This window comes from Kogia breviceps, chromosome 12 (assembly GCF_026419965.1).
Source record: "Kogia breviceps isolate mKogBre1 chromosome 12, mKogBre1 haplotype 1, whole genome shotgun sequence".
Lineage (NCBI taxonomy): Eukaryota > Metazoa > Chordata > Mammalia > Artiodactyla > Physeteridae > Kogia > Kogia breviceps.
The window spans coordinates 42,307,479-42,323,845 of NC_081321.1; the positions used below are offsets into that span (position 1 = coordinate 42,307,479).

At 41.6% G+C, this 16,367-nt stretch overlaps 1 protein-coding gene across 4 annotated transcripts in view; it reads right to left on the reverse strand.

Moving 5' to 3' along the window:
* Positions 1 to 16,367, reverse strand: part of LOC131766946 (cyclic AMP-dependent transcription factor ATF-7) — an 85,315-nt gene that overhangs the window by 22,264 nt on the left and 46,684 nt on the right. For all 4 annotated transcript variants that reach the window (XM_067009400.1, XM_059081778.2, XM_059081779.2 and 1 more), the window contains one exon: positions 706 to 802. In XM_067009400.1, coding sequence (XP_066865501.1) covers positions 706 to 802 — 97 coding nt within the window. The remainder of the gene's footprint in view (positions 1 to 705; positions 803 to 16,367) is intronic.

Here is a 16,367-nt window from a genome sequence, read left to right on the forward strand (position 1 = left end):
CCCCTCATGGTATCAAAAGAAAAAGCTCATTTTGGTTTGTCTGTTTGTCTGGCTGAAAATGGCACAACAGAAATGCTGCACGGTTTGAGAGGAGTTGCTGAGAATGCTCCCTTGAGAATGGCATAGGTAAGCAAAACTATATCCAAAAAAACCAGTGAGAGGCTCCAGGTCACCCAAATTGGCCTAGAAGAGTCCCACTAAGTGTCTTGTTTGTCCTCAATGGTGTCTGGGTTCATAAAGGGAGGTTGAATTTACAAACTGACAATCTGCCTACTGGGGGTGGGGGGAAGACGACACTGACACCCAGTGGAAGAGAAGTAGCCAGGATAGGTCGGCTCTCTTGCTTTTTTTTTGTTCACCCCTTCACTGTGGGTAGGGAGAAATGTCAAAGGCATCTTTTGTCTGTAAATCTTCCAAAGTCCTAATAAAAAGAAGGCAAGGAGGGAATAGACTGAAAAAAAGCTAAGACAAAACCTCAACACACCCACCTCAAAAACCACAGAACCCAATCGTATTAAAAACTGAGAGTGGAGGACACAATAGAAACTTGGGAGCTTTTAGTGTTCCTTTTTCCTGATTAAATGCAGATCACATAAGGGCTCTTAATGGGAGAAGGGGAGTACAGCTCCCAGTACATCTGGTCCCTGGTATTAATCTTAACTGTCTGGTGATATCAAGGCACATGGCTTCTGGGGCAGCAAATACCTGCAATGATGACTGAGTCAGTTCGGGCTGGGCCAAATTTCAATGTCATCTCATGCTTGTGTTTATGAACTGCCAGGTGGTCCTCGTTTGTAAATCTCTGAAACGAAACAGAAACAGAGATGTGAAAAAAAAAATAAGCCATTAAGTGCCTTTTTAAAATGTCCTACCAAACATCCTGCAACAAGGTTGGTCCCTGGAAAGAGGGACTGGAGAAGGAATAGAAAGGAGGAAAAAATGGAAATGATGGAAAAGGAGAGAAGATGGATTAAAAAAGAGAAAATAGGGAAGGAGAAAACGAAGCACTAGAAATCTTGGAGGAGAGGGTAAAGGGAAGACCGTAGCACCAACTGCTCTGTAATATCAGGTCCAAACTAGAGAAATGGACAGATTGTTGGTGAAGTGGGATCCAGGAAGGAGGTTCCAAATGAAAAAAACATTAAGGCAAACTCGTAGCAAACAAGGGGAAAATAATTTTTAATAAAAATAATAAAGAAAGGAGAAGGGAAAGGCTGGGTACTAGTTGGCCATCACAAAAATAGGAAATTCAGAATGAAGCTCTCCACAGTGGGGCTGAATTGGACTGTTTATGAGCGGGCTAACAGGGAGATAAATTATGCAGGATTAGGAGAACCATTTAACTTCCTGGCCCCCACAGTGCTGCAGCAGGCGTCTGCCCAGATCTTTGGCTCAGGGTTTTAATGAGCCAGGATGGAGCTGTAGAGGACAGAGGCCCAACGGCCAGCAGTAATGGCAAACACCAGCCCCACTGGCCAAATGCTGTCTCCCTTAATCGGGCAGCCCGCCTGGGCTCCATCAGCCATAAAGGGGCCAGTGCAATGTTGTTGGCTATATAATGGTAGAATAAAAATGCAAGCAAAAAAATTTTGTTAGGGCAGGGAGAAGCCTGTGGCCAGGATGAGGGAAGGGAAAAAGGAGATGGTATAGAGATTTTATTTATTTAAGGGTTTGGGTGAAAGGACAATGAAAATATGAGGCTAGGTCTGCCTCAGTTTATGACTAAGTAAGACAGGGTTACTGGACAATAATTTATGCTCCCACCCCTTCTTCAGAAGGGGGAGGTGAAGGGAACAGATGAACAGCAGTAATTCAGAAGAATGATACACTCAAAATTTCCTCTGAGGCTGGCTGGCTAGTTCCTTCATTAAAACATGCCTGCAACACAGTAACAGCTTGGATGCTGCAGTTTTCCACAGCTCTTTCACCAGCCAGGCTCCAAAACATGGTGCTATTTGTCTTTTTGTTTCTAAAAATAATGATTGGTTAGTCCTCTCTTTTCACTTTCCTCATTAGATAGAGACACACTTCCCACCAAAACTATACCTTTAACCCTCTATCCACAGCTCTTCCTGACTGCAAACCAGACAGGAGTTGGTCCCATCCTAGAACCTATCCAGTCAAGAAAGCAACACTGAACTGTCTAAATTCCTTTATTTTATCTAAAAGTAGCTTTTCCCAAATTTGCTCTGAGCCCTATCATAACTAAAGCCAGCTTAATACCTAAAATCCTTCCAGGCTAGGCCTATAGGCCTGAAGGGTGAAGGAAAATTTCAATTAAAATATGAAGAATCAAAAAGTAAAACAGTCAAAAGAACACTGCCTTAGTGGTTTCCAATGGATCTAGGACAAAACCGAATAAAGTGTGGGGATATTTAGCCAAGAACTTTAGTTTTCTCTATCGCTGGTGAACCGTAGATATCAACTTTTTCAGTCACAGATTTTTCCTAAGGAAAGAAGGGTGGGGGTGGGAAAGCGGGGGGAACAGTCTGTTAACCATGGGTATATTTCTAGGTTAAATAAGTCACCATGGAGGGTCTGGGATTGCTGGGTATTCAGTAAAAGGAAATGAGCAGAACTAGTCTAAAAAGGAGGAAAAACCATCATTTCACAGGGATAAGCAGAGTAGTGGATTAGACGGGTATACGTTTTCAAAATGTAATGGTAGGGCTTCCCTGGTGGTGCAGTGGTTGAGAGTCAGCCTGCTGATGCAGGGGACACAGGTTCGTGCCCTGGTCCCGGAAGATACCACATGCCGCGGAGCGGCTGGGCCCGTGAGCCATGGCCGCTGAGCCTGCGCGTCCAGAGCCTGTGCTCTGCAACGGGAGAGTCCACAACAGTGAAAGGCCCGCGTACCGCAACAACAACAACAACAAAAAGTAATGGTAGTAACAGTCTTTTTTCAAAAATACGTTTATAGATAACTTCAAGGAAATTTCCTGTAGGCAGCTTTAAAAAATTGGCACAATGTTCCAGAATACAGAAGAATGACTTTCAAGCAAAAAAGTCCTTTTGTACTATAGGAAATATAGCTTACCCAAAACTGCTTGGAGGAAGATTTTATTTTAGAATTTATTTTATTTTATTTAACTTATTTATGCATTTTTGTTGGCTGTGTTAGGTCTTTGTTGCTGCACGTGGGCTTTCTCTCTAGTTGTGTGAGCGGGGGCTACTCTGTTGCGATGCGCAGGCTTCTCATTGCAGTGGCTTCTCTTGTTGTGGAGCATGGGCTCTAGGCGTGTGGGCTTCAGTAGTTGTGGCACATGGGCTTAGTAGTTGTGTCTCGCAGGCTGTAGAGCACAGGCTCAGTAGTTGTGGCAGACAGGCTTAGTTGCTCTGTGGCATGTGGGATCTTCCTGGACCAGGGCTCAAACCCGTGTCCCCTGCATTGGCAGGTGAATACTTAACTACTGCGCCACCAAGGAAGTCCCTTGGAGAAAGATTTTAAACCTCCAGGTTTCGCTCTGGTTAGGATTGTTTAATATTTTAAAAGGCAACTCCACTTCTTGTTACAACTTCTCTACACAGTCCTGGCTTGTTTGTCCTCTAGTTCTTGTTCCTATCTGCTGCACACACCCCACCCCCTTCCACACCACCCTATTCCCCTCTGAGCTCTTTATTTTTTCCAAATCAAAAGCTGGGATATGAAGAGGTCTGAAGGTGGCTGAAGGGATCTCCCACCTATCAGCATCTCAGAGGGTTTTGATAACTGTGAACATGTGTAGAAAAAAAAAATCACGTCTTTATTTTCACTAAACTCTAACTGAAATTTAGCATTCCTAATTCGTAATAGAAATTGCACATATTTTCATATCACATTAGTTATTATAGATATCTCAAAATAGCCTTTATACTCATCACTACTTCAAAATTATGATAGTCACTAGACCTACCACTAGAACTTATAGACAGCATTATGCTTAAAAAAGCACGTTACATTATCAAATATTTTTAAAACTTTTTTTTTTTTTTTTTGCGTTACGCGGGCCTCTCACTGTTGTGGCCTCTCCCGTTGTGGAGCACAGGTTCCAGACGCTCAGGCCCAGGGGCCATGGCTTACGGGCCCAGCCGCTCCGCAGCATGCGGACCAGAGCACGAACCCGTGTCCCCTGCATTGGCAGGCAGACTCTAAACCACTGCGCCACCAGGGAAGCCCTAAAAACATTTTAATAACTATATATCAAAATAATTGCTTCCTTTGTAATCCTATGTCTTTTATTTTATTGATTTAAAAATATTATTCTGAGAAGGGGTTCATAGGCTTCACCAAACTGCCATTGGGGGTTATGACACCACAAAAGTTAAGAATCTCTTCTGACTAAATCAGGTAGTATGCTTCAGAGGATGAGCCAAAAGGGCAGAATTTTAAGAAGCAGGGCACTGGCCTGGTCTCGGCTCCGGTCATCTCTCCCTGCTATTTCTAACACAATTCTTTGTTGTTGTTCTTGTTTTTGCGGTACGCGGGCCTCTCACTGTTGTGGCCTCTCCCGTTGCGGAGCACAGGCTCTAGACGCGCAGGCTCAGCGGCCATGGCTGTGGGATCCTCACGGACCGGGGCACGAGCCCGCGTCCCCTGCATCTGCAGGCGGACTCTCAACCACTGCGCCACCAGGGAAGCCCTTTTTTTTAAAAAAAAATCAAAGTGAATGTCACTCTGGCTATGATTTTCATTGTTCCTTATATTCTCTCTCGTTTATTAAGAGTTAACTCAAGAATTCTCTAGATCAATCTTGAACCACATGCTTAGGAAACCATCCCTCTAAAAGCAACTCCTCAATTAAAACATCTAAAATTATTAAGTGATAAAAATTTAACCTTATTAAAAAATAGATTAGGGGCTCCCAAAAGGATTTATTTCCTTTTTGAATTATTGCCCATTAAAAATCTAGCTCTCCCATTTGTTAATACCGTTCGTGGGTCTTGCTTTGTTCTTTGCTCTTACCTATGACTAAGGTTTCAGCAAACAGCCACTCAATTTAGGGAACATTCACTCTGGTTGTAGGGTAAATAATGATAATTATCAATAAACGTGTAGATATTCACCATCTCCAAGAAAACTGAGGGCTGATATTATTCAAAATGGGGGCTAAAGAATTTGTGTTACAGTGGATCAGGAAGGCATTTTATATGCCTTGGGAGAAGATTTGAGTATCAACACAAAGTTTAGAGCCTTATTTGCTCAAGTAAGTGAATCAGGACAGCTTCTTGGCATAAATGGGAGAAGGAAAGTATTATGTGTTATTATTATTATTATTTTTTTTTGCGGTACGTGGGCCTCTCACTGTTGTGGCCTCTCCCGTTGCGGAGCACAGGCTCCGGACGCGCAGGCTCAGCGGCCATGGCTCATGGACCCAGTCGCTCCGCGGCATGTGGGATCTCCCCGGACCAGGGCATGAACCCGTGTCCCCTGAATCGGCAGGCAGACTCTCAACCACTGCGCCACCAGGGAAGCCCTATGTGCTAATTTGCACCGTATCTATAGACCAAGATGATTTAGATTTGCCCTATCCAATACGGTAGCCACTAGTCGCATGTGGCTATTGAGCACTTGAAACGTGGCTAGTCTAAATTGATATGTACTGTACTAAATCAAAGACTTAGTACAAAAAAAGAAAAAGAGAATGTAAAATATCTCATTAATTTTATTTTGATTATATGTTGAAATGATATTTTGAATACACTGGGTTAAATAAAATGTATTATTAAAATTAATGTCACTTGTTTATTTTTGATTTTTAATGTTACTACTAGAAAATTTAAAATTAGATATGTAGCTTGCATTTTGTGATTTGCAATATATTTCTTTTGGATAGCTCCTACCTAGATAACATGCTCGAAGATCTAATGGGAATTTTAATCATGTGCCAAACTTGATTCTTTTTGGTTTTTTTTAAATTTATTTTTTGGTCGTGCCACGCAGCTTGTGGGATCTTAGTTCCCCGACCAGGGATTGAACCCAGGCCCTCGGCAGTGAAAGTGTGGAGTCCTAACCACTGTACCACCAGGGAATTCCCCAAACTTGATTTTTTCCCCGCAAACACATTTTTTCTAAATACAGTTTATAGTGGTTCTCAACAAGGGGCAACTCTGCCCCTGACATTTGGCAATGTTTGGAGAAATATTTGCTTGTCAACCTGGGGGATGTTACTGAACTCTAGAGGGTTGAGGCCTGGGGTGCTGATATATATCCTATAATGCACTGGCCAGCTCTCCAAAACAAAAAATTATCTGACCCAAAATGTCATTTGAGTCTCTGCTGAGAAACCCTGCTACAAGACAACAGGGAAAGAAAGAAACAAACAAACCAAAAAAAGGCTGTTTTTTAGTTTCCCTCGCCAAACTGACAACACATGTTTTTGGATCTGAAGCTTGGAAGGAAAAAAACACAGGCAGAAAACTCCCAACCTCATTTCATAAAATGGCTGATGTACTACTGATCTGCAAATACTTAGGATAGGGAAATTAGGAAGATGGAGACAGAAGGTACTGTAATTAGGAGAAAAGACTAAATGGAATTCTCATGCACTGCCTTGTTAGTAGCAAGGAGATAACACAGAAAAAGCAAATCAAAACAATTTTGGCTACTTCTGAATTTTACTCCCCAATGGAGGAAAAAAAAAAACAAGAAAGGAAATTTTCTTAGTTTAAGAAATGTTAAGAAGCATAAAATGGAATATCAGGACTATGAGGAAGTCTATCTGAAAAGTGGTATTAGTATTAAAATGGGTAGTGAAAGTACAGTTTTGATAAAAAGTTTCCATTTCTAGGAAGTTTCATTCTCACCCATCCTCCTGTGAAGAGAAACTGGAACCCTGGAACTTCCCTGGTGGTGCAGTGGTTGAGTCCTCCTGCCAATGCTGGGGACACAGGTTCGATCCTTGGTCCGGGAAGATCCCACATGCCACAGAGCAGCTAAGCTTGTGCGCCACAACTACTGAGCCTGTGCTCTAGAGCCCGCAAGTCGCAACTACTGAGCCTGTGCACCACAACTACTGAAGTCCACGTGCCTAGAGCCCGTGCTCACAACAAGAGACGCCACCGCAATGAGAAGCACACACACCACAATGATGAGTAGCCCCTGCTCGCCACAACCAGAGAGAAAAGCCCACACACAGCAATGAAGACCCAACGCAGCCAAATAATAAATAAATTAATTAATTAAAAAAAGAAAAGAAACTGGAATCCTACTAGCAAACTGACAAAATTAGCAGAGCTAAGTAAAAAGTTAGGAATGGCTTGAAGAACACGCATGGTGTGAACTGGAAATCAGGAATACATGTCAATGAACAAAGCCTTAAATTTTTTAAAAAATTTATTTAACTTATTTATTTTTGGCTGCGTTGGGTCTTCGTTGCTGTGCACGGGCTTTCTCGAGTTGTGGCAAGCGGGGGTTACTCTTTGTGTAGTGCGTGGGCTTCTCACTGCAGTAGCTTCTCTTGTTGTGGTGCAGAGGCTCTAGGTGTGCGGGCTTCAGTAGTTGTGGCACGAGGGCTCAGTAGTTGTGGCTCATGGGCTCTAGAGTGCAGCCTCAGTAGTTGTGCTGCACAGGCTTATTTGCTGTGCGACATGTGGGATCTTCCCGGACCAGGGCTCGAACCCGTGTCCCTTGCACTGGCAGGTAGATTCTTAACCACTGCACCACCAGGGAAGTCCCTGAAGCCTTAAATTTTTTAATTTTTAAAAAGTTGATGTATGGGGCTTCCCTGGTGGCGCAGTGGTTGAGAGTCCGCCTGCCGATGCCGGGGGCACGGGTTCGTGCCCCGGTCTGGAAAGATCCCAACATGCCACGGAGCAGCTAAGCACGTGAGCCATGGCCAATGAGCCTGCGCGTCTGGAGCCTGTGCTCCGCAACGGGAGAGGCCACAACAGTGAGAGGCCCGCGTACCGCAAAAAAAAAAAAAAAAAAGTTGATGTATAATGTATACAAACTGGTAAAAATCTCAAGTGTACAGCTCAATGAATTTTTATATAAGTACATGCTGGTGTAATTACAACCCAGATCGAGAGATGAAACATTTCGAGCACCCCAGAAGGCCCCCTCATAACCCACTTTTCTTAAGCTTTTGCGGTACGTGGGCCTCCCACTGCCATGGCCTCTCCCGTTGCGGAGCGCAGGCTCCAGACGCGCAGGCCCAGCGGCCATGGCTCACAGGCCCAGCCGCTCCGTGGCACGTGGGATCCCCCCGAACCGGGGCACGAATCCGCGTCCCCCGTATCGGCAGGCGGACTCTCAACCACTGTGCCCCCAGGGAAGCCCTCTTAAGCTTTTAAATGAAATAATTATATAAAACACTTAGTACCTGGCATACAGCATGTATTCAGTTAGTTCTCTCCTCTTTCCCCTTTTAAATCTCAAGGCAGACCGGTACTGCAGTAAAAATTAGTGTTTCTTTGTAAAATAATTCTAAATAAGTCAGTGCTTAGAGTTCTTTTCCTAATCCCGTTAAGACCAGTCTCCCAGAAGCTTTCTGAAACAGTAACACTAAACAGAATTGAAGAGAAGGCTCAGGGCAAATGAGAGCTCAGGCCAAACTAAAGCTAAATGTTTGTCTATTGACTCTGAGCCAAGCACAAGCATATGGGCATCAGAAATGTAGTAGTTTCAAGTAAATCCTTGGTAAAGTTTTGTGACTAATGAAATTTCTGTGCAGTATGCACTCAACCCCTAGCCAAATTCATTCCTGAAATGTTGTTTTTTGGCCACCACAGCTCCAGTTTCCATGTGGATTTGTCTCACATTTAAAAATGCTCTTATATCCTGACCTATGATTAATTCACGTCCCATTCCTTGTTTTAGAAGAGTAGGCTGGGGGAAGGAGACAAATCAGAACTCTTTAGTTATTAGGAAATGAGCCCTGAATGCCTAAACTGTCAGGGAACTGAGTTTATATTTATGATAGTCTGAAAGTCACTTACCCTGAAACCTAACTACTCTCTTCTCCAAAGTTTGTGGGTTTGGCAGCGCTTCATGGATAGAATAGCTTTCTTTTATTACAGTATCTACACTTGGGCATATTCTGATGAAAGAAAATAGTTTGAAAATGCGGGAGAAAACTGAGAACTATAGGTAGAAAGCTACAGAATATAGTGATATTGGTGCTGAGTAGGGTGGCAAGAATAGCTGACCTTTTTCTGAACACTATTTAATCACTTCAGCTGATCACATATCCTGAAAGAAGAAACTGGGAGATCGGCAACAGTCTTAATAAGGCTTCTCACCCTCACTGCAGAGCTTCTATTCCCAATGCATCATTTATATTTGGGAAAGCAGGAAAAGGGACTAAATACACACACCTCAATCCAACATAACTTTCGTTTGTACCTTAGTCAATCCTATGCTCCTGCTTTCTACTTCAAGATGCTGCTGTTTACAAAATGAGTCACACATCCTGCTTTGAATGCTTCATAGCTCTTGAATGAATCATTTCAAAGTACAGAATTTTTCAACAAATAAATACAACCACAGCAGCAGCAGCTCATAGGCTGCATGTGTGAGCAAGGTAATTTACAGAGGAAAAATAAGAACAGGAAACTTCTCAAAATATTCTAAGAGAAAATGTTGTCAGGGGAATGAAGGAGTATAAACTAAAGGGAGGGGGAAAAACCCACCAAATTGTACCTAAGGTAAATTTCTTTGTCTGTGGATTGAGGAATTTTCTGCTCAGGGAAGGCTGTTTGAGTGTCTTAGAAGATTCTGGCAGCTGACTAAATTAGTCCATTGTAAAAAGAAGGAATTTTTTTTTTTTTTTTTTAGCGGTATGCGGGCCTCTCACTGTTGTGGCCTCTCCCGTTGCGGAGCACAGGCTCCGGACGCGCAGGCCCAGCGGCCATGGCTCACGGGCTCAGCCGCTCCGCGGCATGTGGGATCTTCCCGGACCAGGGCATGAACCCGCGTCTCCTGCATCGGCAGGCGGATTCTCAACCACTGCGCCACCAGGGAAGCCCAAGAAGGAATTTTGAGAGGAGAGACATTATTTGATAGTTGGTCTAGCAAAGAAGCCATTTGATAGAATATATGCCCCTCAAGGGCAAGAATTCTCATACGTTTGCTCGTGGAAGTATTCCAAGCACTTAGAACAGCACCTGCACATGGTGGATGCTTAATAAACATTTGTTGAATAAATGCCAACTAGCATATCTCATTAAAGGGCTACAAAGCATCCCCAACTTTTAAAACTCTTATCCATGTATACAATGGTAGGAGTATTTTTATCATCAACATTCAAAAGGAGAGTTGATATTGTAAACACCAGCTCTTTCCTATGGAACTAAAGGTTGGGCCCAGTGAGGACCAAGAATACCCTAATGGGAGGAGCTTAGAGTAAGAAACAAATAGAATTTCAAAAATTAAGACAATAGGAAAAGGTCAAAATGGCAGCAAAGGGGATTTAAATCACTGGGAAGAATTTCTTGACTCGGAGGGTGAGGGGGCTGAAATCATTTCCAAAGGAGATTTTAAAGGAATGTAAAATCTATTAGTTTTCTGGTCCTCTTATATTTTTTGTAAATGAATTTTTAAAAAATAATTTAATATTTTATTTATTTATTTTTGGCTGTGTTGGGTCTTCCTTGCTGCGTGCAGCCTTTCTCTAGTTGTGGTGAGCAGGGGCTACTCTTCATGAGGTGCGCGGGCTTCTTATTGCAGTGGCTTCTCCTGTTGCAGAGCACGGGCTCTAGGAGTGTGGGCTTCAGTAGTTGCAGCACACAGGTTCAGTAGTTGTGGCTTGTGGACTCTATAGAGTGCTGGCTCAGAAGTTGTGGTACATGGGCTTAGTTGCTCTGTGGCATGTGGGATCTTCCCAGACCAGGGCTTGAAACCGTGTCCCCTGCACTGGCAGGCAGATTCTTAGCCACTGTGCCACCAGGGAAGTCCCTGGTCCTCTTGTATTTTTATAACTTTATTTTCTCCTATTCTTCCACTAACACTTTCTATCCAGGTCAGTCTCTACTGATCTGCAAAATCCACCTGTTTTCAATTTTGTGCCTCCACACAATCGCCCTATTCTCAGACATGCCTTCCTCTCTCCCCTCAGTTTATCCAAATACTACAACTTTCCAAGGCCCAGCTGAAATCCAATTGCTTTTTTTTTTTTTTTTTTTTTTTTTTTTTTTTGTGGTACGCGAGCCTCTCACTGTTGTGGCCTCTCCCGTTGCAGAGCACAGGCTCCGGGTGTGCAGGCTCAGCGGCCATGGCTCACGGGCCCAGCCGCTCCGCGGCATGTGGGACCTTCCCGGACCGGGGCACGAACCCGTGTCCCCTGCATCGGCAGGCGGACTCTCAACCACTGCGTCACCAGGGAAGCCCCCAATTGCTTTTTGAAAGCTTCTCTAATCTTCAGTAGTCTATCTTTCCTGAACTCGTATGGTACTCTGAACAATCTGCACCATATAATTTAGAATTCTAGTCTACATGGTCTCACAGTTTTATCCTTTAAAGTAAACTATAAACTACCAGAGGGTTAAAAATGTATCCTACACTTACTCTTTTTTTTTTTTTGGCCATGACACGTGGCTTTTGAAATCTTAGTTCCCCAACCAGGGATTGAATCTGGCCCTGGCAGTAATACCGCCGAGTCCTAACCACTGGACCGCCAAGGAGTTCCCCTACACTCATTCCTTACCTTCCCCACCAACCCCATATTGGGGCTTAACCCTGTGGAGAGCACACAATAGGCGCTCAATAAATTTCTTTTTAAGTGATCAGGTCAAGTTTTATATAGTATGAGAAACACTGTTGAAAAGCTTTATCACCTTTAGATTCTAAGACCTTTAACGGCACACTTTCAGAATGATCTGACCCCTTTCCATCCATTTCCAAAGTATATTTCATCATGCAAATAAGTGAGAATCAGTGTATCCTTCCCACTGTTTTGTTAGACACCAGATTCCCTTTATTACAGAAAGGCACTTAGGACACTTTCAGTAGACTGGAATTATATTGCTGTTTTATGAAAGGACACTGGTGCCGTGTCTCGTGGGTCAATTTACTTTCTTTGGGTATCTGAGTCCATTGCTGAATTTTATTACCAACTAAAATGCTCTGTGCAAAAAATGTCAATTCATCAACAGCAACCTTTTCCTTCTTCACTCCCCAAACCACTAGTGGTAATTTTAACCATATCCTTTTAAGCATTTTCTTTTAGATCTCAATTACTTGAATTTTATTGGGCAGAATATCAGTATCCCACAGGAGTCAAGCCATGTCAAGAACTGGATTCCTCTTTTTACAAAGTTTACCCTGGAGTATCTGACAAGAGGAAAAGGTATATTACAATCAAATCAACAAACCAGTTGGGGGTTGGGGAGTGGAAAAATGATATTCAAACCCACAGTCAACAATGAATTGCTGGATCCTCACTGTTAGGATCTGGGATTAACATTAATGCATTATTCCATAACATACAGACCAATGATGCAATTATTCCTCTAATTAGCAGAAGTTTTAAACTCAGCCACACCCAATCACTCATTTTATTTTCGTTCCTATTCCCTCCTCCTGTTTATGACAAATGTGAAAAATCATGAGCCCCATGGGTGCTATCTTTTGCCTAATAAATCACAGCAGAAAGGAAACAAGCTCCAAAGGTCATACAGGCCAACTCCAACCAGGGATTGGGCAGTGTAGAAAAGAGGGTGGCAAATATAATTTCTTGTCAGTTTAACTGAGGAAAATTAGGTATTTTAGTTTTATTTTATTTATGAATCTTGTTTATTATGGGATTGAGAAATATAATTTTACTTCAGGTTTCAATGTACTTAGAAAGTCCTGGTCATCTCAACTTCCATGGGATTCCCTAGTATCACAGGAAAGCAGTAAGTATAAATCGTTTCTCCTCCTCCTCTTGCTCTCTTTTTATTTTTTTATTGTGGTAAAATACACATAACATAAAATTTACCATATAAACCATTTTAAGTGTACAGTTCAGTGGTATTAAATACATTTATATTGTTGGCAACCATCACCACCATCCATCCCCCATAACTCTTTTTCTTTTTAAATTTATTTTTGGCTGTGTTGGGTCTTCATTGCTGCATGCGGGCTTTCTCTAGTTGCGGTGAGTGGGGGCTACTCTTCGTTGCAGTGCGTGGGCTTCTCACTGTGGTGGCTTCTCTTGTTGCAGAGCACAGGCTCTAGGTGCGTGGGCTTCAGTAGTTGTGGCACGTGGGCTCAGTAGTTGTGGCTTGCAGGCTCTAAAGCATAGGCTCTAAAGCATAGGCTCAGTAGTTGTGGCGCATGGGCTTAGCTGCTCCGCGGCATATGGAATCTTGATGGACCAGGGCTCGAACCCATGTCCCCTGAATTGGCAGGCAGATTCTCAACCACTGCACCACCAGGGAAGTCTCCAACTCTATCTTGTAGAACTGAAACTCTATACCCATTAAACAATAACTCCCCATTCTCCCCTCCCCCCATTCCCTGGCAACCACCATTATATTTTCTGTCCTTATGATTCTGACTACTCTAAGCACCTCATATGAGTGAAATCATACAGTATTTGTCTTTTTGTGACTTATTTCACTCAGCACATCTTCAAGGTTCCTCCACGTTGTAGCATATTGCAGAATTTCCTTCCTTTTTAAGGCTGCATGATAGCCCACTGTATGTATATTCCACATTTTGTTTGTTCATTTATCAGTAGATGGACACTTGGGTTACTTTTGCATTTTAGATATTGTGAATAATGCTATGAATACAGTTGTACAAGTATCTCTGCTTTCAGTTCTTTGGCGTATATACCCAAAAGTGGAATTGCTGGATCATATAGTAACCCTATTTTTAATTTTTTGAGGAACTCTCATACTGTTTTCCTCATTGGCTGTACCATCTTACATTCCCAACAACAGGGCAGAAGAGTTCCAATTTCTCCATATTCTTGCCAACATTAGTTATTATCTGTTTTTTTTTTTTTAAGTAACCATTCTAATGAGTGTGAAGTAGTATATCATTGTCATTTTGATTTGCATTTCCCTAATGATGAGTGATATTGAGCATTTTTTCATGTGCTGGTTGGCTACTTGTATATCTTCTTTGGAGAAATGTCTATTCAAAGTTTTCACCTATTTTTTTAAAAATTAATTATTTATTTTTGGCTGTGTTGGGTCTTCATTGCTGCGCATGAGCTTTCTCTAGTTGTATCGAGCAGGGGCTACTCTTCATTGCGGTGTGCAGGCTTCTCATTGCAGTGGCTTCTCTTGTACAGCATGGGGTCTAGGCACGTGGGCTTCAGTAGTTGTGGCACGTGGGCTCAGTAGTTGTGGCTCGTGGGCTCTAGAATGCAGGCTCAGTTGTTGTGGCGCATGGGCTTAGTTGCTCCGCAGCATGTGGGATCTTGCTGGACCAGGGCTCGAACCCATGTCCACTGCATTGGCAGGCGGATTCTTAACCACTGTGCCACCAGGGAAGTCCCTTGCCTATTTTTTTATCAGGTTGTTTTTTTGTTGTTGCTGAGTTTTAGAAATTCTCTATACATTCTGGGTATTAATCCCTTATCTAATATATGACTTTCAAACATATTCATCCATTCCGTAGGTTGCCTTTTTACTCGGTGGACATTGTCTTTAAATGTACAAAAATGTTTTAATTTTAATAAAATCCAACCTATTTCTTTTCTCTTACTGCTCCTCTGGTGTCATATCTAAGAAATCACTGTCAAATCCAATATCATGAAGCTTTTGTCCTATTTTTCTTCTATGAGTCTTATTTTTCTTCTAAGAGTCTTATACATAGTTGTTACATCTTCTTACTGCATTGAAACTTTTATTAATATATAATGTCCTTCTTTGTCTCTCGTAACCTATTTTGATCTAAAATCTATTTATTCTGGTATTAGTAGAGCCACCACTGTGCTCTTTTGGATATTATTTGCATGGAGCATCTTTTTTTCATCCATTTACTTAAAAATTTTTTATTTATTTATTTTTATTTTGGCTGCACTGGGTCTTAGTTGCAGCACGTGGGATCTTTGTCGCAGCACATGGACTTCTTAGTTGTGGCATGTGAACTCTTAGTTGTGGACTTCTTAGTTGTGCCATGAGAAGTCAGTTGTGGCATGCATACAGCATCTAGTTCCCTGACCAGGGATTGAACCTGGGCCCCCTGCATTGGGAGCACAAAGTCTTACCCACTGGACCATCAGGGAAGTTCCCATCCATTCACTTTCAACCTGTTTGTGTCTTTGGGTCTTAAGTGAGTCTCTTGTAGACAGCATACAGTTGGATCATATAGGGTTTTTTGTTTTGTTTTGTTTTTATTAAAGTGTAGTTGATTTACAATATTGCATTAGTTTCTGGTGTACAGCAAAGTGATTCAGTTATACATATATATTTTTTCACATTATTTTCAATGATAGGTTATTACAAGATATTGAATATTTTTCCTGTGTTATACAGTAAATCTTTATTGCTTATCTATTTTATATACAATAGTGTGTATCTGTTAATCCCATACTCCTAATTTACCCCCTATTTCCTTTGGTAACCATAAGTTTGTTTTATAGGTCTGTGAATCTATTTCTGTTTTATAAAGATTCATTTGCATTATTTTTTAGATTCCACATATAAGTGATATCATATAATATTTGTCTTTGTCTGGCTTATTTCACTTGGCATGATGTACTCTAGGTTCATCCATGTTGCTGCAAATGGCAATACTGCATTCTTTTTTGGATCATGTGTTTTTATCCATTCTGTCAATCTCTGTCTTTTGAGTGGAGAGTTTAACCCATTTACATTTGAAGTAATTGCTAATGAGGAGGAACTTACTTCTGTCATTGTGCTATTTGTCTTCCATATGTCTTATAGCTCTGTTGCCCCTCATTTCTTGCATTACTGTCTTCTTTTGTGTTGATTTTTTGTAGTGAAATGTCTAAATTTCTTTTTCATTTCCTTTTGTGTATATTCTACAACTATTTTCTTTGTGGTTACCATGGGGATTACATTTAATATACTAAAGTTTTAATACTCTAATTTGAATTTATACTAGCTTAACTTCAGTAACATACAAAACCCCCACTCCTTTACAGTTCTCTGCCTACCCCTTTCAGTTGCTGATGTCACAAAATTACAACTTTATACATTGAGGACGCCAAAACATAAATAATTTTTTAAAATGCATTAATCTCTTAAATTACATGAAAAACAATATTTGAAGTGACAAACCAAAGTTACAGTAATACTAGCTTTTACAATATAAATTTTTTTCCTTATATGTATTACTGTCTTAAATCATGTAGGAAACAAAAGGTACAATTACAAGTCATTCATTCTTACAGTAATAATATTAGCTTTATAATTGCCCATGTATTTACCTTTATTGAGATTCTTATTTTTCCCCACAGCTTTGAGTTACTGTCTAATATACTTTCATT